Source organism: Halichoeres trimaculatus, unplaced genomic scaffold, assembly GCF_033239565.1.
Source record: "Halichoeres trimaculatus isolate MK-OKI-2021-1 unplaced genomic scaffold, fHalTri1.1 fHalTri1_scaffold_5, whole genome shotgun sequence".
NCBI classification, from domain to species: domain Eukaryota; kingdom Metazoa; phylum Chordata; class Actinopteri; order Labriformes; family Labridae; genus Halichoeres; species Halichoeres trimaculatus.
In genome coordinates, this window is record NW_027437183.1 from 18,335,543 (window position 1) to 18,358,071 (window position 22,529).

Here is a 22,529-nt window from a genome sequence, read left to right on the forward strand (position 1 = left end):
CAGTGCACTAGAGAAGGTGACAGGAAAGCAGAGATATCAGAGCAGTAGAGAGTCAGGAAGGTGAGTCACAGGTTGGAGACACTTGTTTCTGCATCCGTTTGCTCTCCATTCCAAACTCTCACCTGAGATCTATTTTTCTCATGCCATAAAATCCTTCCCTTTGTTTTCTTTCTACTCCTCTTCTTCCCTTCTTCTCCCTCTTTAAGGTGTCATTTCACCAGTGGGATTTTTAGGTAGCTTTGGCATTACTGCATGCCAGACTGTGCTGAGACTAACTGCTTTGAATTTATCTCAGCCATATGGGCTTGTTTTGTTAGCCTTATTTATTCAAACAGAAACATGCAAACACAGATGCTATGTTGAGAAAAAAAAATCTTCCCCGTGAACATAAATATGATACACAGGTGTGCAAATATTTCCACCACTGAATATGAATTCTGCGAGTTCTCTTTTTCCTTCTTCTAAAAAGAGAATGTCCTCTTTAGAAATGTTGTATTTGGGCTTCTTCAGTCCAAAATATCTGAAGATTCTCCTCTGATGTGTTGCATTTACAATGTCACAGTGTTGTTTTATGGTTCTTGGCTTCCCTCTCAGTATATTTCTGTCTCTCTGTGTATGCTGGTGTTTTTCTTGTGTGTACGTGTCCGTATGTGTGTGTGTGTGTAAGGCTGACCCTGCAACACAGTTCTTGTATGTTCTGTTTAAACTCAAGTAACCTCTTCTTAGTGGCTCTTCGTAGTGAGAGACAGATGATCCCACAAGGGATCATGAGTATGGGCAAGTTCTCGTCATTCAGACACACTAATATGGCTTATTTTAAATTCTGAGAGATCTCTGGGTGAATCTGTAGTCACAAGGAGTCATTTTTGTTTGTTGCTGTCTAGGAGTAAATGTGAGACCTGTAAAATCAGTTTTCCGATTTTCAATTACTTTATTTGAGCTACTAATCATAGTTAAAAGTTCTTGTTGTCATAGTTGTAAAGTCAGTTGTCATCCTGTCATTTGAACATTTTTGTGTTATGGAATTTATTAAGAAAATACTTATTACCTGTAGACCACACAAAACAAAACACTGCACAGTGTGTGCATCACCCTTTACAGGGACATTTTCCCACTGTTGACCTAACCAATGTCTTTTGCCTCTAAATTGAGTCTAAAAAAGTATATTTTTGCTTTACCTTAGCAATCAGAGGAGCTGAACATTTCCTTGTCAATTTGGCAAAGCCCAATAACATTGGCTTTGAACTCTGCTTTATAATTGACCTCTGACCTCTTCATTCCAGATGACTCAGGGGACGAAGAGCCCACATCCCAGTCGGACCGCAGCGAGCTTCAGGGCACCCTGAAGATACTTGTGAGCAAGCTTGATGACCTCAGCACATGTAATGACCTGATCGCCAAGCATGGGGCGGCTCTGCAGCGCTCCCTCAGCGAACTTGAGGGTCTGAAGGTCCCTGTGGAGGGAGGAGAGAAGATCAAGGCAGTCAATGAGCGAGCCACCCTCTTCCGCATCACTTCCAATGCTATGATCAATGTAAGTAGTTGCGACAGACCAGGCTACCAAACGCAGCAATAGAGACGGACTAGCAATCTGCAGGCTTTAGCATGATCAATGCGACAGGAGGGCCAGCCAGCAAGTGTAGCATGTTAAACGGGAGCCAGAGTGCTAATCCATTAAGGGCCACAGGAAGGAGTTGCTCCAGAGCCCGATAAACTAAAATCTCAAAAGTTGTCATCAAGCACTGAGACAGGTGCGATGAGGGTTCTTTGAACTTGCCACACTTTGTTCCAACCGTAATTTGACAAGCTAAGAGGCATCTTATGAGTGGTGAGTAAGTTTACAACTGACAACAGGAAATCACACTCAAAAGTTTGTGGTTGTACTGAATATCAGCACGCTGTGATCTATTAAATGACAGGCTGCATGCTGTAGTTAACAATAATTCACTCATACTTAGAACATCAGCATCAGGTTACCAGAAACCCGAGGAACATCAGCAGAAAAATCTCTCTCCAAACATGTTGCACTTTGTCACCTTGAAAAGTAACTATAACAACACAACACTCTCCGACAGGTTTTCATTTCACACTTCTGTATGTGTTGGATCCGATTACCAGCATCATCTTGTTCTGTATCTGGCCCTGGTCCATTCCTCACATTGCTCAATACCAAGAGCTTTACAGTATGCTCGCAATAGGTAAGAGTTCAGGGAGGGTTGAGGTCCTGAGAAGTGTTACTGGATACATTAGTGGGTTAGCGGGGGCAGACAGGAATAGCCCCTGCCCCCCCTTCTGACACCCCGGACCCTCCCTGCATGGGGAATTTCAGAGCCCGCCACACTAACAGTTAGACAAACAGACCTGCTCTGACTAAAGCCAGACACCCACACCAGGTTTGTCTTCCTGATGCTTTGCTCAATGACTGTGAAGATAGCATTGTTTGCTTGTGACAGTGGTTGGTTGTCTTTACTGTAGTGCACGTTGAGTTGATTTGCTTGTGAAATATCTGGCTGGCGGTGGTTAAACCCTCTACTCAGGCTCAGATGGGGTTAATCTGCAAGTACTTTGACCTTACAATCAGATCTGGGAAGAGGCAAGAGGCATTGCAAAATAATTAATCCCAGAATGCCTAATTATGTCGTAATTCAGCTTGTTAAGAGTGTCCTGAGATGAAAAAGAGAATTCAGATTGTGTTATGCCTTTGTGACAGTCCTTTGCTCAAAATGATGGGACCCTTTTTTCTGTGTTGTTCATTTTTTGTAATAATTGGTATTTGAACATGAATCCTACTGTTCAAAGAATAAAAAAGCCTCTTTGACTGCCGTTCTCATTAAAATGCCATTAGGCTGTAAAGTATGTGCTTCTAATGAGAGAAAGTGCTGCCACAAACTGCCTATAATGGTTTTTGGTCTTGTAAATGGCTCTCCTCCAGCAGAGAGAAGAGCAAGAATCAGTATTGGGTCATTTGCAGTGATGTGATCAGCCGCTGTTGAGGCGAATACTTTGCTTGAACACAGCAAACATGTTAGGACTTACCTAGGAAGGAGACATAAAAGCAGGTGTGACTACACTCTCTCCCTGATTTGACCGGAGTCTGTGCGAGGGTTGCTCTAGTTCATTTAGTGAAGTCACTTCTCTCAAGTGTATCGTTCAATCCAGGCTCTTGCTGGTTTAAGTATGAATGTATTTACATACTCACTGCTTTAGATCTAAATAGTTTACTGATATAAAACTATGATTATTTGCTTTATAACTCACTCTGCAAAGTATTTCAGGACTTTTCAAATGACGTTTGGCAATCAGATGATGCCATCTCAATGAAATTTCCCCTTCTGTATTCTCATTCACATGTAGCTCGTATCAACCCTGTTTTCTCTGAGCGGAAGTCACATGCAGTCTCTGTTTGAACTGGACACTCAGCACAAAAAAGTGGAAGCACCACACTTTTTGAGTGGGTGTTGAGTTTCATATCAAGGTTCTTCCTGAGGAAGTGCACCAACGTCATATGTCCCTCTGACATTTAAAGTAAGGCTCGGACATTGATATATAGACACTTGAGGGAGAAGTGCTAAAGGTAAGAGACTGATTGTTTATGTTATCTGATCAATTGTCATTTTCATTCATGGTTCCAGCAATTTAAAGCCTTATCTTTCATGCAAAGGTGACTATATATTGGTGTATAAGCTGTGGATGTATACATGTCATAATGACAATGAAATTGTTTCCTTTTCTGACTGAACAAATAAATTATACGTTACATTTTATGTTATAGTAATTGAAATTTGCTTGAAAATAGTTTGAAAAAAAAATCAGTTCATTTAGTTGTAAAACTGTTTATTCTTTTATTTATTCTGTTTTACAATAGTTCAATAATGTGTTGAATTTACAGCGAAAAGAATGCATTTTTTAATATGTGATCATTACTAAAGGCATGTGGCTAGCTATACGAAAAAAAAAAAAAATATATATATATATAAATATATATATATATATATATATGTATATATATATATATATATATATATATATATATATATATATATATATATATATATATATATATATATATATATATTTTTTTTTTTTTCGTATAGCTAGCCACATGCCTTTAGTAATGATCACATATTAAAAAATGCATTCTTTTCGCTGTAAATTCAACACATTATTGAACTATTGTTGAACTATTGAACTATTGAACTATTTTTTTTTTTTTTTTTTCTTCACATAGCTAGCCACAAGCCTCCAGTAATAATCACATCACATATCACATTATTATGTGACTTGATTTGAAAAACTGATGCTCATCCTTATTTTTCATCTTCCTGCTTCAGAGTGATACTGCTCAGATTCTGACTGTACTCTCACCAGAAAGAGTCTGGAGGTTATTTAAGCTGTGTGACCTCGTAGTCCTTCAAGCAGCTCTGAGTTCTCTGCTGCAAATGCTGAGTGGACCTTATTCAGCTACATGATGTCCCTCTCTTGTGAAAAGAACAATTACTAGCTCAAATGTCATGCAGAAGTTTCACTATGATTACTCAGAAAGCGTTCTTAGAGGTCCACAATGCTGACAGCTCAATACTCATCACATGACATTGTCAGCATGCATATTGTCAGCTGTGAGGTGTTATTTGGGTTCATTGACCTTTGAGCTCACTGTGATGCAAGGCTGTCAGACATATGATGCTGTGCTGACGATTTACGTGTGTGATCTAAAGTAACCTCTTTGTCTGAGCAGTAAAGTCGAGACAGAAACAATGATGCCCCCTCTTGACTCAAATGAAGTCTCTTCTTTACACTCTGGGGTTTAACCTACTTCATCATTCTCTGGTGTTTTCTGTGTGAAAGCAGCGCTCTGAGGTAAATTTGACACAGCAGGGAGAAAAAGTAATCAACGTATGATGACTACATGAAACAAATATGATAAATAGGCTTGATTACAATAATAGACTATATTGTGTTTAAAACTTTTCCTATCCCAACTTTCTCTTTCGTAATATTAGCGCTCACAGAGGGATAGGTTTCATGATCAACTCAGCATTATTGTTTAACTCAGATAAAGATAAACCAAATAGGTTTGACAGTTTTTCTTCTAAAAACACTTTGACCCAACATAAAACAAAGGGGCTCACTCTTTCCAAAATCTCCTTGATGTGAATGAATTTAAAACATTTCCTGGAACTTCCAAAATGCTTCAGGACTAGCAAGCCAAGAGCAACAACCAGAATCAAGTTGATCTTTCAGTAATGTCTGTATGTTTGTGCACTTGTGTACATTTCTCCCCCCAGGCCTGTCGAGACTTCTTGGACCTAGCAGAGACTCACAGCAGGAGATGGCAGCGGGCGCTGCAGTATGAGCGAGAGCAGCGCACTCACCTAGAGGAAACCATTGAGCAGCTAGCCAAGCAGCATAACAGCCTGGAGCGAGCGTGGAGAGAAGCGCCCACGCTTGCTTCCACCACACCCACTGCTCCTACTACCAACAAGGGTGAGACTGTCTGCATGCGTGCCACTAACTCTTTTGGGTCCTAGTGGGAACTAAACTCTCCTTAATAAAAGTCATGTGTGACCTCAGGCCCTCGTTACAGACTTTCTGTGCATGGAGGAAGAATATAGTTTTGTGAGAGGGTTAGAAATTGATTATTGCCAAGTACGACATGGTTGTTAGCTTTATTAAGGTAGGTCTTGTGGTCTTGGCTTTCTGACTGTACAGCCATTTGTTCATTTCTCGTTTGCAGAGTGAAAGCCATGTCTTTTAAACAAACCCACGCTGATACAGAGTTTGCAGCATACATACGTCCTCTCACAAAGAGAAAGAAAACTTTGGCTTTTGCTTACAGCATGATGCTTGCACTGGCTCTTTTGTTGCTGTTTTTTACTTTAAAACTACAGATACAACAACCTTCAGTGCAGCGCTGACTTCTCTGAAAAGTAGTTACTATGTCATTTGTAGAGTTTTTTTTTTAAAGAACGATAAATACCCATACAGGAAGAAGAACAGCTTCAAATTAGAGGAAGAGGTGAGACAGCTGATTGACATAAAGGTGTTTTGTTGCATCTTTTTTTCGAAAGGACTTTTATCTCTATATTCTCTCTGTAATAAGGGCTCCAAAATACATACGTTTATGGACAAAACAAAGAAATAAAAAGGTACGTTTTGATCACTTAGCAATAATCTACATGGGTACCCTTAGACTTTGACTGCAAGCTTTCCTTAACATTGGCCGAGTAGTTCAGTCGTCCAACCTGAGAATATGTTCATGATCAACGAAAAAAGCTCATAGTGGTCTTTGCAATGAATGTAGGAAGTCACTGCTGTTACCACTTCTGCCTGCATGAGATTGTGTTGCTTTGCAAACAATGAAATGTGATTGTACTGGTAATTGATTTTCTCTTTTCTGGGTGATGTTAATGGTGTACAAGGTCTTGAAAATTCTTTGTGCTGTAAAAAAAAAATATCATATAAATCCTTATAACCATTTTTGTCAAAATAAATATTTTTGTACACATTTGGTTGTTCAATGATCAAAAGCCATTTTAAATATCTGTTATTCATGGATTACATTTACCTAAGGATGGACTCTGACTACCTGATCCAGGTTGAAAGCTGTAGTTTACACACATACTGTTCCACAGAATGTTAAATCCTGAATATTAGATGCACACCCTCAGCCACTCACATCAGTCAGGCCAGTTAACCAGCAGGAACATTGCCAATTTTACTAAGCTGATTATTCCTTGATTAATTGCCATGGGTACGTGATTAAAGGCCGCTCTTTCCTGAACTCTGCTAAAAACAATCTAATGCTCATGTGATGTTTGTGCTGCTCTTGAACGCTGTCTGCATTTACTCACTAATGTACATGTCCTGACAGAAGGGAGTGAGAGGCTGCCCAAGGAAGAAGCAAGTGATGATGAGGATACTGAGTACTTTGATGCCATGGAGGATTCCCCTGCGTTCATTACAGTGACTGCCACTGACAGCTCACAGCACAGGTCAGTCATAAGCAGAGCTCCACATAAATGTTAGCCTGTGTTTTGTTAATGTTGTCTTGTTTCTATGCTTACTCAAATTCCCTGTCCTCCTACAGAAATCAAATCTGTTTTTCAGAATATTTATGTAACCCTTTTGTGTTTTACATATGAGTCAGTCTTTTGATTTTATCTCCATTTTTCCTGATTTTTTTGCTGCCCCCCTTTATTTTCCTAAAAAAATATTGAGTCACTTCAGTCTTTTTTTGCCACTGTTTTTGCTTATCTCTTGCAACATATCCCTCAAAACTCCAGTGGAACCATTTAGTATAATAGAAATTGTTAACAGCATTCAATTATAATAGCCTGCAATCTGGCTTCTCCTTTGTGTGTGTTGTGTTCATGTTAATAACTGTACAAGTGGGAAATGAGGGAGAGGGATTGAGCTCCATTGAAGAAAATATGTCCATTGTGTTCTAGGAGATCTCAAAGTAATTTGAGTGGAGCAAGTGGAGGTCAACCCAGTGACTGGAACCAGGACAACCATGTAAGCCTCTGTCCTCCTAACAAGCCTGACCTGAATACTGGCACTGACACTTGTGATCACCTCCCACTATGGCTGTCTTTTTTTTTTATCCATTTGTACTGCTGCATAGCTCACAGCTCATTGGTTTATTTGCATAATAGCCTTGTTTTGTGTTTGCACAGTTCCACTTCCTTGCCTTGCCTACCTGGCACACACGCACTGGTTGCTGTGTGTGCTTGTCATCCCTGTGGTGCCACAGACACACAGCTGCTACAGTCATATAAATCTTAATTATCAGTGAAAACATCTGCTCACTCTTCTCTCTCTTCAACTCTCCACGGCTCCGTCTTCTCCTTTGCTCACATCTGTCTTCTCTTCTGTCACTTGGCGTCATTTTCCTGCTCTGTCAGTCTCTCTTTGTTTGCTGGTATAAGTGCATCCCTTTTCAGACTTATATGCCTAACTTGTTCATTTAGAAAGTTAAAAAAACGCATTCTCATCTTCTTTCCTTTTGTCCTGTACCCAGATGTCTCCCAGCTATAACGATGTGTGTGGGAAGGAGCTGCAACCTCGCAGACAGAGGCGGACTCGTGTCCCAGACAAGCCCAACTACTCCCTCAATTTGTGGAGTATCATGAAGAACTGCATCGGAAAGGAGCTCTCCAAAATCCCCATGCCTGTAAGTGTTTGAGACATTGCCCTCCTTCTCAATAAGAGGCTCAACCAGAGTAAAATTGTGTGTCTCACACTTTGTCTTCTTGTCCAGGTAAACTTCAACGAGCCTCTATCAATGCTACAGCGACTCACTGAGGATCTTGAGTATCATGAACTCCTAGACAAGGCAGCACGCTGTGACTCCTCCCTGGAGCAGATGTGCCTGGTTGCTGCCTTCTCCGTATCATCTTACTCCACCACGGTCCACCGGACAGCCAAGCCCTTCAACCCACTACTGGGGGAGACCTACGAGCTTGATCGCCTTGAGGAGTTTGGCTACCGCTCGCTGTGTGAGCAGGTAACAGGGCAGTTTTTGTTTTCTATACTTTGGAATTGTGAACAAATGACACAAACTGAAGTACAAAACCGTTAGTGTATTTTTTTTTATGTTCAATGATCATATAAGCACATGTTTTGAGTCTAGTCCACGCTAATGTTTACTTTTCACCTAAGGTGAGCCATCACCCCCCTGCAGCTGCACATCATGTGATTTCCCAACGAGGCTGGACCCTGTGGCAGGAAATCACCATCGCCAGCAAGTTTCGCGGCAAATACCTCTCTATTATGCCTCTGGGTAAGACATTTGTTGTCCGTGGAGAGGCACATATACTGATATGTAAACAAAGGTTCCTCCATGCAAACCTAACAGCCACACAAGGCAGGAACACCCCCACTTGATAAAAAAAAAGAAAATACAGAACTGCCTTGCAATCCAAAGCCAGAGGAGATAGTGTGAGAATGAATCAGAGGGGTTTTATGACCCTTTTGACACATGCATAAAGTATGGACTTTACGGAAGCCCTCTATTGCTCTGACGTGTCAGAGGAAAGGGCGCTGTTGGTTCAGATAAATGAGTGTTTACATGGAGGCTAAGCCCAGGGATGCCATGGTATTTTTCCGACTTTTCCCATAACCCATTCCTGCTTTGAAATGTCTAGTAATAAAAAATACCTCAAAGTGGAAGCATTTATAGTCAAGTAAATGTTTGCGACGTCCCCCAGGGAAAAGTCACAGTTGCAGTAGGTGTAAATGGCACAAGGCAGAAATGTGTTACAGAGGTGTTTTCCAGCCGCTGTTGGTAGAATTGACCTCCTTCGTAAACATGTCTAGAATCAGAAAAGAGAAAACACAAAATCAAACCCTTTCAGTTCAGATCAAATCAAATTGACATAAAAAAGCAGCAGTGATACTTCTTGTCTAAGTTTTTTGTACTTCGCACCCCCCCCCAGGTGCCATTCATCTACAGTTCCACTCCAGCGGTAACCACTATGTATGGAGGAAGGTCACCTCCACTGTGCACAACATCATTGTGGGCAAGCTGTGGATTGACCAGGTTGGTTCTTGTTCACCTTTCTCTGAAACAGTTCCCCTTAAAACCAAAACATTACATTTATAACCCTTATCTCCCAGAATAGCTTATATACTAGTGTGTGGCACAGATCTTCAGAGCAGATAGATGTGAGGGAGAGAATCACAGCAAAGCCTTGCAGCACATCAACAAGGAACTCCACAATCTCTGGGGATTTATCTATAGCTTTGATCTCTAATAACACCCTGAAATAACAGTCTCTTCTCGCTCTGAGATGGCCCAGATATATAAGGGGAGGGGCTGACTTTGCATCTGCATGTCTGTCAGCCAGAGCAGAAATGTGTCTGTTTATGGAAATAAATTCTCCTCCAAGTCCCTGCTTCAGTGTGTTGTTCCAGTCCGGCATCTATACATTTCCGTGCTAATATTTATGAGTACAAAGATATGTCTTTGCGTCTCTTGATTACTACTCTCAGACCCTAATTGGTGAGTAAGACATGTAGCTGTCTTAGCTGCAGACTGCTCTAGGTGTTTAATCTCTGATTAATTAAAAAAACATTAAAGGTTGGTAATATTTATTAATAATCTTAAATTCATGAGGTTTCTTGGACAGTTGTTAAATGTAATGAAAGGTAACCTGCACAATAGCAACATATCCCAATAAGCAGTCGTGGCTGTTTTTATGGTTGTGTAGATATGAAGAACTATTGTAGCAAAAACATTACAAGCTTACAATGAATGACTCTTTCAAATTTCAGTGAGGCCCCTTCAAAACAAGCTTCACTAGTTTTCCTCCTGTTTGTTGCTACCATTCAATATATTTGCCTTTGCACACAAGCCCTTTGCATGACTTTGCCACTCTCTAGCCTTCCTAAAAACATTTTACAACTCCTCTTGTGATTATATAGTACTACATATTTGCAAGCAAGCACGGAGTTTGTGGGAAAAAAAAAAACAATACAAGACATGAGATTGATCAGAGTAGGAGAAAATGAGACCAAGTACCATTATTTACTGCAGACTGACTCCATCTCACCAACTTTTCAGTTCTCATCTGATGCTTTTTGCCATTTCCATCTCTGGATACTTCCGTGTCTCAGGTGTATACACTGTGAAATAACTGGAGTTCTTTTGTTTAGTATGCTGTTATTGTCTCTGTGTGCTTCTCTCACTCTGTGTCTGTTTGTGTCTGATCATCTGCAGTCGGGGGACATTGAGATTGTGAATCACAGGACCAAGGAGACCTGCCAACTCAAATTCTCTCCCTACAGTTATTTCTCCAGGGAAGTTCCGCGAAAGGTAAACGCTTCAACACTCTGCTAGCACCTGACCTTGGCATGACGTCATTTGATGAGATGTTAACTTGTGTAATGCTGCCACCTACTGGACAGTACTAACAAATAAACCAATACTCTGGGTTGGTTTTGTTATAAATGCACTCATTATATCAGTTGAGACTGCAGTGAGGTATACTATTTTTTGATGTTCCATGTGTCTAAACATGGGGCTCAATGCTGTCCTCCTAGGTACAGGCTTACATGAAATAATCTAGTTTTAGGTGCTGCAAGGGTTCGACTTTGGTAGGAACGCTGCAGACTCATAGCAATGTGTCTTTTTTTCTGTTTTCTTTTTCCTTGTTTAAGGTGACAGGTGTGGTGGCTGACAGTGGTGGACATGCTCACTACATCCTCTCTGGTACGTGGGATGATAAAATAGAGAGTGCCAAGATTGTTCAGAGCAGCAGAGGGGGCAGTGGATCAGAGGGCAAGCAGAAGACCGTCTATCAAACACTGTCCCCCAAACTGCTGTGGAAGAAATACCCTCTCCCGTAAGCACTCCTCTCTTTAGCCTTATTTATGATTCAGAAAAGTTGTCTTAAAGTTGCAATGTTCTATCATAAGTATTGATTTTAGAGCACAACACTCAATTGATTTTCTCTTACTCTGTCAGAGAAAACGCAGAGAACATGTACTACTTCTCAGCTCTTGCCCTGACCCTTAATGAGTCGGAGGAAGGAGTGGGACTGACCGACAGTCGGCTAAGACCAGACCAGAGGCTAATGGAGGATGGCCGATGGGATGAAGCAAACTCAGAGAAACAGAGGCTAGAAGAAAAACAAAGAGCTGTGAGGAGGAGGAGGGAAGCAGAGGCCACAGATGCACTGGATGAAGGTATGAAATGAAGTGATGTGACTGATAAGTAGGTACTTCGTATCAGAAAAGGACCCAGGGAAAAAAAAAGGAGGTAATGACAAGAAAAGGAGCATAGGGATTTGCAGTGTAGGGACTTTTTTAGATGGGTGAGAAGGTTTTTTTTTTTTGTAAAAGTCTCAATAATTTTCTGCTTCGGCAAGGTTATGTGAAGTTAGAGCATGAAATTGAATAATCAGCACAAAGATAAGCCACCGAATCAGAAAATACCTGTTTTCTCAGAGTTAAAAGCCAAAGATCAAAGGCTCAGAGCAAGGAGGGTAAATTATGACCCTGGGGACTTTTTGTAAAAAAAAAAAAAAAATCCAATCACAAAGCTGAGATTGTATTAGGTGACAACCAAAAGTGATCTATTTAAGGTGACCTTATTGCACAGTGAGCAGTTTTAATTTAATCATTTTGCAAGGACGGAAAAGTGCTTCCTTCTCAGTTGCAACAGCAATCTGCTGTAAATTTGGTGTACATCTCAGATTAGCTTCTCCCATGTAGCAATCACAGCTAAGATCCATGATCATTATAGTTTTTGGAGGTATCACCGAACCAAAGACAATCTTCCAAACAGGAGGTTGAAATAATTTAACACCATGATTTTATTATTTTTTAACTACCAAACAGACTCCAGTGAGGCAGGGTGTCTGATATTATAGCATCATAAGAGATACCTTTGAAGTACCAAAATAACTTTTAAGATCCTGCTTGTCCCTACCCTGTAAGAGGCACAGTCAAGCAGGTCCTTATGTATTCATAGATCTGTTTTCCCATCATCATTCTTGAAACAAAAAATTCTGACAGATTAAAACCTAGGCTTCAATACATTTTGTAAAAAGTAGATATAAAGTGGCTGTTAGGTAGTTAAACAATCTAAAGGTTTCTTGATCTCAGATAAAGACAATCTGGAGTCAGGTTTACCTGCGTTTCATCGTGGTGGCAGAATTGTGTGTGCGTGTGTTTCTATGTTGTGCGTAGGCTAGACTGTATTTGATGTACCCATGACTTGTCTTTCTTTTCCTCCCTCTATTGGTTGTCAGAGTGTGATTATGACTCTGGTGAGTGGGGATTGCTCTGTGCCCCTCTGTTGTGCTTTACTCCCACACACACACACTCACACACACGCACACTCACACACACTCACACACACGCACACACACGCACACACGCACACACATCCCCATCTTCTGTGTCTTCTGTGTTCTACCTCAACCTGGGAACTGCATGATATCCCCTCATGATAATTATCAAGAAAAAAAAAGATTTTCCCTGCTTAAATGTGACATTTTCATGCAGAGTTAGCTCAAATAAGAAACAGAACATATCAGTTACAACTCTAAACTCTGGTTTACTCTGTGTGTGCAGAGGTGAAGCCACATTAGCAGGTGAATTATTTGCACTTCATTGTCATCTTATCTGTTTTACTGCTTTTGGGCACATTTATGGTGCACTGACTGATAATAAGCAAGTTTTCACATGCTTTGCTCCTCATAATTAAGTCATATATATATCACATTATGTTTTTTAGGGAACATTAGAATGCCCAAAAACTGTGTCCACATAATTGCTGTGTTATTGACACCCTTTAAGATGAACTTGTTCACTAGTAAACAAACTGTTTACATTTGGAGCCATCCCAAATGTAGTGCACAGTGATTCATTGCTTCCCATACATATTTCTATCCTGTATGTATGAAGGACAATTGATCATTCAGTGCTTTGCCTGCCTGTGTGGCTTTTCCACTGGAGTGTGATGTACTGAAAGCAACTGAGTTACAGAGCTGCCTCTTTCCACAGGTAGAGAATATGAAGGCTACCAGCCCCTGTGGTTTCACCAGAGGAGAGACTCCATCACTGGAGAGACAAACTTTGTGTACAAGGGAGGTTACTGGGAGACAAAGGAGAGACAGGACTGGAGCATGTGTCCTGACATCTTCTAACACAGGACCTGGCCCAGATCACTTCTAACCTCATCGGACAGGGAACTGCTCTGCCTCTGTTCCTCAAGCAATGGGGCATAGCAGGCTTATGAGCACCTTGCGGACCTTTTGTGAGCACGGGAATGTGTGTGTTTGACACACTCTCGGATTACACTGTACCTCCAAATGTGCACTGTTGTTCTGTTGTTACTGTGTGGAAAAAAAACACAGAGCGTCCTCTCTGTGGCCCTTATTGAAACTTGACCGAAACAGCAGTGAGAAATTGTGTGGATGAAAGGTGGTGCTTGAGTTGTAGCACCACCCAATTAAGGCACCTGCACACCCTAAAATCAGGTCCTTTCTAAATCCTACCCACAATGCACTTTTCTGTGTTCACCCCATTTTAAGAGTTTTAAGATTATCCACTGACAGCCATCTCATTCACTGAGATTATGCTAGCTGCACTTTGTTAGCCTTCAGATCCTTTTCCCAGCCAACTGTTCCAAGTGCTCATTATTTGTCTCTGTTGAAGAAAGAGGCCTGAGAATGGTATCAGCACATTTATGTGTGACATAAAATTAAAAGTCATGTAGATCCAAAGTGTTTGTAGTAAATTCAATATCCAACTTGTCCTGGATAAAAGGAAAACTTGGAAAATCTCTACAGACAAAAAAATCACCTTTAAAATTGTAGACTACATTTTTATACCCACATTATTTTTGGTTTAACTTTATATCATTTTACTTATCTTTACAGCTGATTAATACTAATCAGTATTGTTGAACTCTTGTAGTTTCAGCACTGTTTCTATTACTTCATTCTAAAGTAACTCTTCAAAACAAAAGTCTCAAAACAAATGTGCCAAGTTATGAGATCTGCTTTTCAAAATAAGAGCTTATAAAAAACTGCTGAAAGAAACAAAAGTGGCTCGCAATAAACTGTCAGGAGAAATAACACTTGATATTCATGAGCTGTGTTTTTAACAGCTTTGGATAACTTTGTGATAATATCATTCTGTTGTCTGTATCCATTAATGGTTTCTACATGGCGTTTCATGTACTAACTGAACACTTTGGGTCTTCATGATGAACATGTAATGTGTGATCTGGCAAAGGACCTCTATCTTTGACTGTGAAGGCTGGTTTTATTTGAACAGATGAAATCTACAGCTGTGCAGAGACATATTTTATTCAGTGTGATTATTGGTGTTTCCCTTTAGGGACATAAAATTGAAATTCAACTAGACAATAGTCCATGTAGACAATATTTTAAATATAGATTCCTTTAATGCTTCAGTGCATTTTCATCCAGTAACCTTTCAGACATTTCTCATTTGTGATTCTAAATAGTGAAACTATGAAGTTTTCAAACCTCTGGTTGTAACACATTAGTGCAATGCAGCAGTCCAATACTGAACACCCATATCACTTTTAAAATACTGTCTATATTAGTACATATCTCTGTTTTAATGGTGACGTTTCACTCTGTAGGTGTCCACTGGTGCTTTCCCATAGCAACACATACCAAATCCTCACTGACCACTTTCAGTGACATCAGTCTTAGTGGCATAAAAATCACTGAGAAACTAAGTGATAACAACCCAGTTTATCCACTAACCTGCACCTCTCCAGCTACACAGCCTCTATCAGTCACTAGTTTATAGCTCACACGTTTCCAGCAGGACTTCTTGTGAGACTGAAGCTGTTGTCCTGAGTCCTTTGTGTCTCAACCTGACACGAGTTCAGAGGTTTATAGAAGCAGACAGGGCTGGTTCCTGCAGCTCACTACTGTGCAGTCAAATACAGACACGGAGGAGCTCAAGACTCCACACAGCCCACACATGTAGTCCTCTCATTCAGTCATTGTGATCAAGCTGATCTGGGATCAGCTTACAAAGGTACCCTCAGTCTTTTGCCTTTAACTGACTGAACAAGGGAACGTCCCCTGACCTGTGCACTACACAACTTCAGTGACAAGAGTTTTAAAAAACAGTTAGTATTTTTTTGTAATTATTGTTAGGAATGTAGAATTCAGGGCTGGAGGTATTATATCTACCGCCTCGTTCATTTGTGTGAATATTTTGTGATAAACGAATGATATTGTAAATTGAAGAATAATTATACTAATCAGAGTATTAAGTTATCTGTACAGCATAATTTGAATCTGGAAAAATCTGAATGAAGGATGTGCTTTTAATCCAGAGTGATTCTGCATAGATGGATGCTGAATCTGAGGCACCCTCACTTTGGCTGCCGGTTTCTTGTTTTATATTTCCCAGTAAGAAAAAAAAAAGACAGTCTCATCACACTGACAATATTTTTATTGAGCCCTTGATGCTAGCATATCAATTGATGAGATCCAGTGATGACTTAATCGATTTGACAGTTCTCTCTTTCCCCCCGGAAGATGCTCTACATGCACTAATCAAGATGACTTTATGAAACAATCACTTAATGTAAAGAGGATTGTTAAAAAAGGAGCTGGTTAATTTTTTTTATCAAATGATTTATTAACAACATTATGAAGGATTTACAATTATCTGTTTTCATGAAAAAATCTCCCTCTACCAATTTACATAAAAGGTTTTATTGCATTTTTTAAATTGTGATCATGCTTTGATCAGTTATTGATTCTTTATAAGGAATGACAAGATTAAAGGACAATTTCAACATTTAGGGAAACTCACCCTCACTAAACTTGGAAACTCCACTTCCTTCTGATACTGGTGTGGTATAAGGCCGGAGTTAATAGCTGATTAGATTAGCTTAGCATAAAACCTGTTAGCAAACAGAAACAGCCTACCTGGCTCTGTCCAAACATATTAAGGGATCCCCATGAGCACTTCTAAGATTCATTAAGACGTAATGTCTCAATCTTTTTCCATCTTCAGGAAGTCACTGCTGTCAGGCCAAGAAATAGTCTTCAACATGCAGCCTGTGGTTGTATATTTAAATGGCACAAACAAGATATCCCAGTTAAATTGTTAGCTTTGGATGGGATTTTTTTTTAACACAGACAGAACCAGACTAGCTGTTTCTTTGTAGCAAACAGGCTTCAGCATCAGGTTGTTCACATGAGCGTGTTGTCAGACTTGATTTAACTTTTGGCAAGAATGAATCCAAAATGTCAAACTAGTCCTTTAATGTGAATTCTCACCTCTTTACTACTCCCCTTTTTTAATCCTGTGACCCAAACACAGTCATCTTGTGCACAGTTACACGTTTTTGGTAAAGGTTGCATACACTCAATTCCAGTTCAGTATGTAAAACATGTGGTGAAACACTTGCGACAAGTTAGTGCAGTAATTCTCTGTCAAAAAGTGTCATTTTACAGGTAGCTCTGTATAACAGTACGCAGCCGTGGGGTCCGAAAGAACACTGATTGATCTCTGACACACGATGGTGAAGAATTGTACAAACAGTTCTTTTCTCAGCAATCAATTTGAAGTTACTAGAGATTTACTTTAATATATTGTTCTTGAGATTATTTTATTTTTGAAAATACATGTTATATTTTGAATGATTGTGGAGAACTCATCATATGTTAAAATCAATGTATTTCTGAATAAAGTGACCTCAGCACTTGATGTTGACTGAAGTTGCCCTGGTGAAGTGAACCGTACAGTTTTTGGATGGCTGTAGCAATAATGCAGTGGGGTGTCGATTGATCATTTCACTGTCATTGTTGCTTCAAACAGAACAGTTTTCAGCTTCCTGCAGAAAGGGAAAAAAACTACCAAAGTGTATGTGGAGAGTGTACTGTAGACTAAATAAACCTCTCTGTCTGCCTTCCCTATCTCAGGGGGTTGTATTGTGAACCCCCTCTCATTGTTTTGTTATTTCATCTCACCTGACTCTTAATTCACTTTGGTGTTAATTTGAGCTTTAATTTTTATGCTTTTTTTCTTCTATTCTAATTTCATCTTCTCACGGGTGCCATTATTCTTATGTTTGTGTTTTCATACTGTTTGTATGCATAATGAGCTTGATTTGTGTGCATATTCAGCACGCATTTCCCTCTCATTCGATGCTGCTCAGTTTAAAGTAGAACTGAACTAATGGAGATGGGAGACTTGTCTTGCCTTGTTTAAACAGAACCCTGCTTCTCTTTGGGCTGTGACTTGCAGCTTATTGAGACAAAGTGCTGATGTTCATCATCAGGATGTTAAAAGTTTTAAGACACATTACAACGGCAACCTGGTACAGGAGGCCATAGGTGACTGGCCTGCCTTCACTACTACTTTAACTCCCCAAATACACATTGGTGTATTTAGGTGTTACTGCGAATTTAACTGAGGTTTTGCTTCTTTATTTTTTAAATTGTGTATTTTCTCCCATAATTTATACTGGTATAACATTGTCTTTAAACAACAAAGACATAATGAAAGAAGAAGATAATAAAGTTGTTACTGCTGACACTGCCTTCTGTTACATGAGTCATTTATTTCTTTATTGCTATATTTATCTTGTCTTTACAATAGCTGAAGTATAGGATGATTATGAATCATAAAATGAAATGTAATATTTTGATTCGATCAAGTTTCAAATTGCAGCTGTATTACATTCTGTTATAATAAATAACCAGGCTGATGCTTAAAAGGGCTGAGGGAGTCCAGAAAGCTAATCATGTGGAAACAACCAGCCAAAGACTGATGAGTAGCATGAAGCTAGTGGGTTTCTTCATTGAGTTGTGGTTGGGATGATGACACTGACCCTTATATTCACTCTTTGTGTTTATTCTGGCACAGATAAGTAAACTCTCACATAAAATATTAGAGGTTCACAGGAAGAAGGGACGGTAAAAAAATAAAAATAAATAAAATATATATACATATACTTTGAAAAAACTGAACCTAACTTCAATACAAATAGAAACCCTTAAACTTAGTTCAGCAAAGGTCATTTTTGCTGCCGCAGAAAATGTTGTGTGATGTAATAAAGACATTATTAAATGAGATGAAGTCTGATTCTACAGTGCAGTAGGAGATCAGCTTTTTAATTTTTGATCTTATTTTTGATGTTGCAGATAACATGTCAGGACCCTGTAATGAGTTGAGTTATACTTTTCATTGGAGTTTAAAAAAAGAAAGGAAAGTGTTTTATAAAACAATGATGGGTATTCATTTTGCATTAGAAAAAAGCATTTGAAACGTTTTTTTTTAATGCATATATAAAACACATTTTAATAAATGATCTTTTAAAGACCACAAAATTTATAAAATGCTTAATGTTATTTTTTGTTGTTCATTCTGCGATGGTTAAAATGTAAGTTCATTAATAAGTATAATTGTTGATAAAGATGGAATGACAGCCAGCAACAATGTGTTTCTTTTGTTCCTATCTCTCCCTTTGCAGGTAAAAGTTATGCTTGTAAACACACAAAGTTATGCACAGTGGCTTTCTTAGTGACATTGAACATGGATGCACCTCTTTTATTTATTTATTTATTTATTTATGTAAATATTAGCATTTTAACTCAATAGCTTCCAGGTGAGGTGACCTTTTGACCCCATATCAGGATGACAGCACTAGACTATGAAACTCATGAAAAGAGTTGTATGTCAACCAGCCAGTGCTGGTTGACATACAACTCTTTTCATGACATTTCAACATTCCACATATTTTAAATGATTTTATTTTATTTTATTTTTTCATTTAGAGGTTTATGTAAACCATTATGAACTGATTTGAGTCAAAAGGTCACATAACCTGGAAGCTATAAAGCTGAAATGCTAATATTTATATGTGCGGTGATTATTATTATTATCAAAAAAAAAAGAAAAAAAAAAAGAGGTGTATTTAGACCATCGAACATGGTGCCATTTTCCCACACTGATTTTATGTAACTGGGTTATATGACCTTAATGCTATTGAGCTAAAATGCTGATATTAACAGTAATAAAATTACCAACAAGTATATCAAGTGCTAAAAAAATGTAAAACAGAAAAAGAAAAAGAAAAAGAAAAAGAAAAAGAAAAAGAAAAAGAAAAAGAGGTGTATGTAAACAGATTCAGAATTCAGAATAGTGCTTTCATCCTGCACATGATTAGGAACGTAGTATAATATTTGCAGGATAGCACAAACCTATTTTTATTCAATTTGACTCTCAATCCATGTCTTGAATATTTTTATTGCAGTAAGTACTAGTGATTTAGCTCAATAGCTTTCAGGTCATATGACCCCATTACTTAAATCAGTGCAGGGTGATAGTACCTTGTTTAGTTGACATACACATTATTTTTTTATTTTATTTTATTTTATATTATTTTTGTTTTCTAAATTTGATCCTTCCATGTACTTGTAATTGATTTAATACTGTGAATATTAGCATTTTAGATCAATAGCTTCCAGGTTCTGTGATCTCTTGACCCCATATCTGTGCAGGATGACAGCACTAGACTAGCTGGTTGACATACACTTCTTATCAAGACATTTTAACATTCCACATACTGTGAATGATTTTATGATTGTAAATGTTAGCATTTAGCTTCCAGGTCATGTGGCTACACTACATAAAATCAGTGCAGAATGATAGTACCTTGTAGGCTGGTTGACACAGACATAAGTTATTTTTTCTTAAGCCAAATACTGCTCATATTTTTTATTATTTTATTACAGGAAATATTTGCATTTTAGCTCATTACCTTCCAGGTCATGTGGTCCAGTAACATTACGTATGTGCTGGATTATACCAAGGTGTATTTTTTTTAATTGCCAAAATTTGTTTTCATTGTTTGTGTCTTTGTCACCACCTGGTGGATAATGCACGCAACTGCAGAGGCTTTAGCTCGTGTCCGTACACACCCCAGCAAACGGAGGATCTACTGAGCTGCAGGTGGGTACGTGTGTGCAACGCTCCGTTCATCGTTTTGATTTCTTAGGTATTTAATAACTGATAAATGTTTTGTAAATAGTTTGTGAAGATGTTTTGTGATAATAAACATGTGTAGAGGTTGGGACGGGAGTTGCAGACGTTTTAACAGTGAAATAGTTACTTTTTATAGACGTTTTACTCTGCTAGCAGGGCGAGTAAATGCTAGCTAGTTCACCACGTGCTATCTGCAACGTTTTGGCTGTACTAACTTAGATCTCTTGTTTTTGTATTGTTCAGACTGATGCCCAGCTGAAATTGTGTGCTTGATGCAGTTTTGTTATTTTTGTTTTCCTCACCAGGTGGGCACTAATGGTACATGATGGCACAAGTATGTATACTTGTGCCATCATGCACAAGTATCACTGTAAAATAACATCATTATACGGTTATTTAAACAGAAGACTGAAGCAGAACCGTGGATTGCAAACCAAATTTAAATAGTGCACACTGCCACCTATTGCACCATGGTTTGTATTATCAGAGTTTGTACATCATGCTCCATTCATCACAGTACAACCAGAAGACTAAGATTATTTGTATTTTGTATTTGTTTGTATTTTTCTTATTTGTATTTCAGCTTCACACTCCATTACCTCCCCAGCATCCTCAGTAGCATACCATACGGCATATTTTCCTTACCCACGTAGCCATATACAGATAGCTGATTCTAATCCTCAATGTTCAAACTGGCCTTTGAATACTGTAGCTGTGCTGTCCTTTCCTCTCTACATCCCACTTTTGATGCCTTGCAATCATCCCTGTCATCCTTATCAGAAATTTCAGGCCTTGTTTGACCAGAAGGTCTAAGAATTTTTGGTTCCTATTAAAACATTCCCAGGAACTACACGACTCCTGTGACCCATTGTCTGTGTGTCCACCACAGGCTGAAAAAACCCTGTTAGATTACACAAATCAGGCTGTATGGAGCAAGATGTGTGGAGAAAATAATTGAAGTGATTGCACTACATTAAAACAGCAGCAGGGGGCAGTAAAACAGCGCCACAGGCCTTTCAGAAACTGACACTATAGAAAGAGGAAAGCTTCTTAATATGAAACATATTCACCTTATAAGTCCAGAAAAATGTCTTTTTTAAGATTTTAAAGACAAATATTGCACACCAAATTTCCGATAAAGAGCTAAAACTCGGCCTGTGTTTTCATCTAAGGAACTGACATTAATTTTTCTTACCTCTGAATTTTTGAAGCACCTAAGGCATCATTTCTATCTTTTATTATCCAAAAAGTGTCATTATTTTGGGCTTATTAGTGAACTAAAGTTATATTTAGTCTAATTAGACAATTTCGACCAGAAATAAAACATTAACACTAATTTAAATTTAATTAGGATCTGTTTTTTTCTTTTTTGAGTTAAGTTGTTCACACACTGTAAACCTCAAAGTTCAAATTACTCAATTGGATTAATTAAGCAATGATAACTTAAAATTTGTCAGTAAATTTAATTTACTCAAATGTCTGAGTTTTCAGTGTTGAAACAGTTTATTTCTGAGTAAATTTAACTTCTGTTACTGTTTAAGTAAGCACTACTTAAAATCATTAGTTTGTGACTATGTTTTGTAACCGTGAGTGAGGAGGGGGGAACAGTTGATATGAGACCCTGCTGTACTTCTAATTGTGCAGCAGTGGCACAGGTTGTCTGTGCTCCACATGACATGGACCGTTTGTGCGTGACAGTATGGACCAGCTGTCTGTGCTCCTAGTGGCATTGATCAGCTGTCCATGCTCTACGTGGTGTGGACTGGTTTGCTCAGACAACCTGTGCCCCCTGATGAATAACATTTCAATGTACAGCAGGGTCTCATATCTTCTGCCTTCCCTCTTCACTCACGGTGACTAAAATGAAATTAGAGCTGATTTTGTGGTGTGACAGCGTTTGTAACCATGACTGAGGAGGGAATGCTGTGGATATGAGACCCAGCTGTACTTTGAAATGTTATTTAATTTATTGTTCAGTTCTGCTTCTTTTTCATTATTACTTTTATTTAATTCATGAGGCAAATTCA

The 22,529-nt window shown here is 38.8% G+C and overlaps 1 protein-coding gene across 5 annotated transcripts in view; it reads left to right on the forward strand.

Moving 5' to 3' along the window:
* The window catches only part of osbp2b (oxysterol binding protein 2b), a 45,207-nt gene extending 27,161 nt beyond the window's left edge, over positions 1-18,046 (forward strand). For 4 of the 5 annotated variants that reach the window (XM_074670222.1, XM_074670226.1, XM_074670224.1 and 1 more), the window contains 13 exons: positions 1,284-1,534; positions 5,286-5,484; positions 6,872-6,992; positions 7,449-7,515; positions 8,021-8,173; positions 8,261-8,506; positions 8,662-8,782; positions 9,438-9,541; positions 10,721-10,816; positions 11,161-11,345; positions 11,468-11,688; positions 12,756-12,773; positions 13,513-18,046. In XM_074670222.1, coding sequence (XP_074526323.1) covers positions 1,284-1,534; positions 5,286-5,484; positions 6,872-6,992; positions 7,449-7,515; positions 8,021-8,173; positions 8,261-8,506; positions 8,662-8,782; positions 9,438-9,541; positions 10,721-10,816; positions 11,161-11,345; positions 11,468-11,688; positions 12,756-12,773; positions 13,513-13,655 — 1,925 coding nt within the window. In that variant the 3' untranslated portion in view covers positions 13,656-18,046. The remainder of the gene's footprint in view (positions 1-1,283; positions 1,535-5,285; positions 5,485-6,871; positions 6,993-7,448; positions 7,516-8,020; positions 8,174-8,260; positions 8,507-8,661; positions 8,783-9,437; positions 9,542-10,720; positions 10,817-11,160; positions 11,346-11,467; positions 11,689-12,755; positions 12,774-13,512) is intronic. The other variant, XM_074670223.1, reaches the window with a different exon arrangement.
* The last annotated feature ends 4,483 nt before the right edge of the window (positions 18,047-22,529 follow it).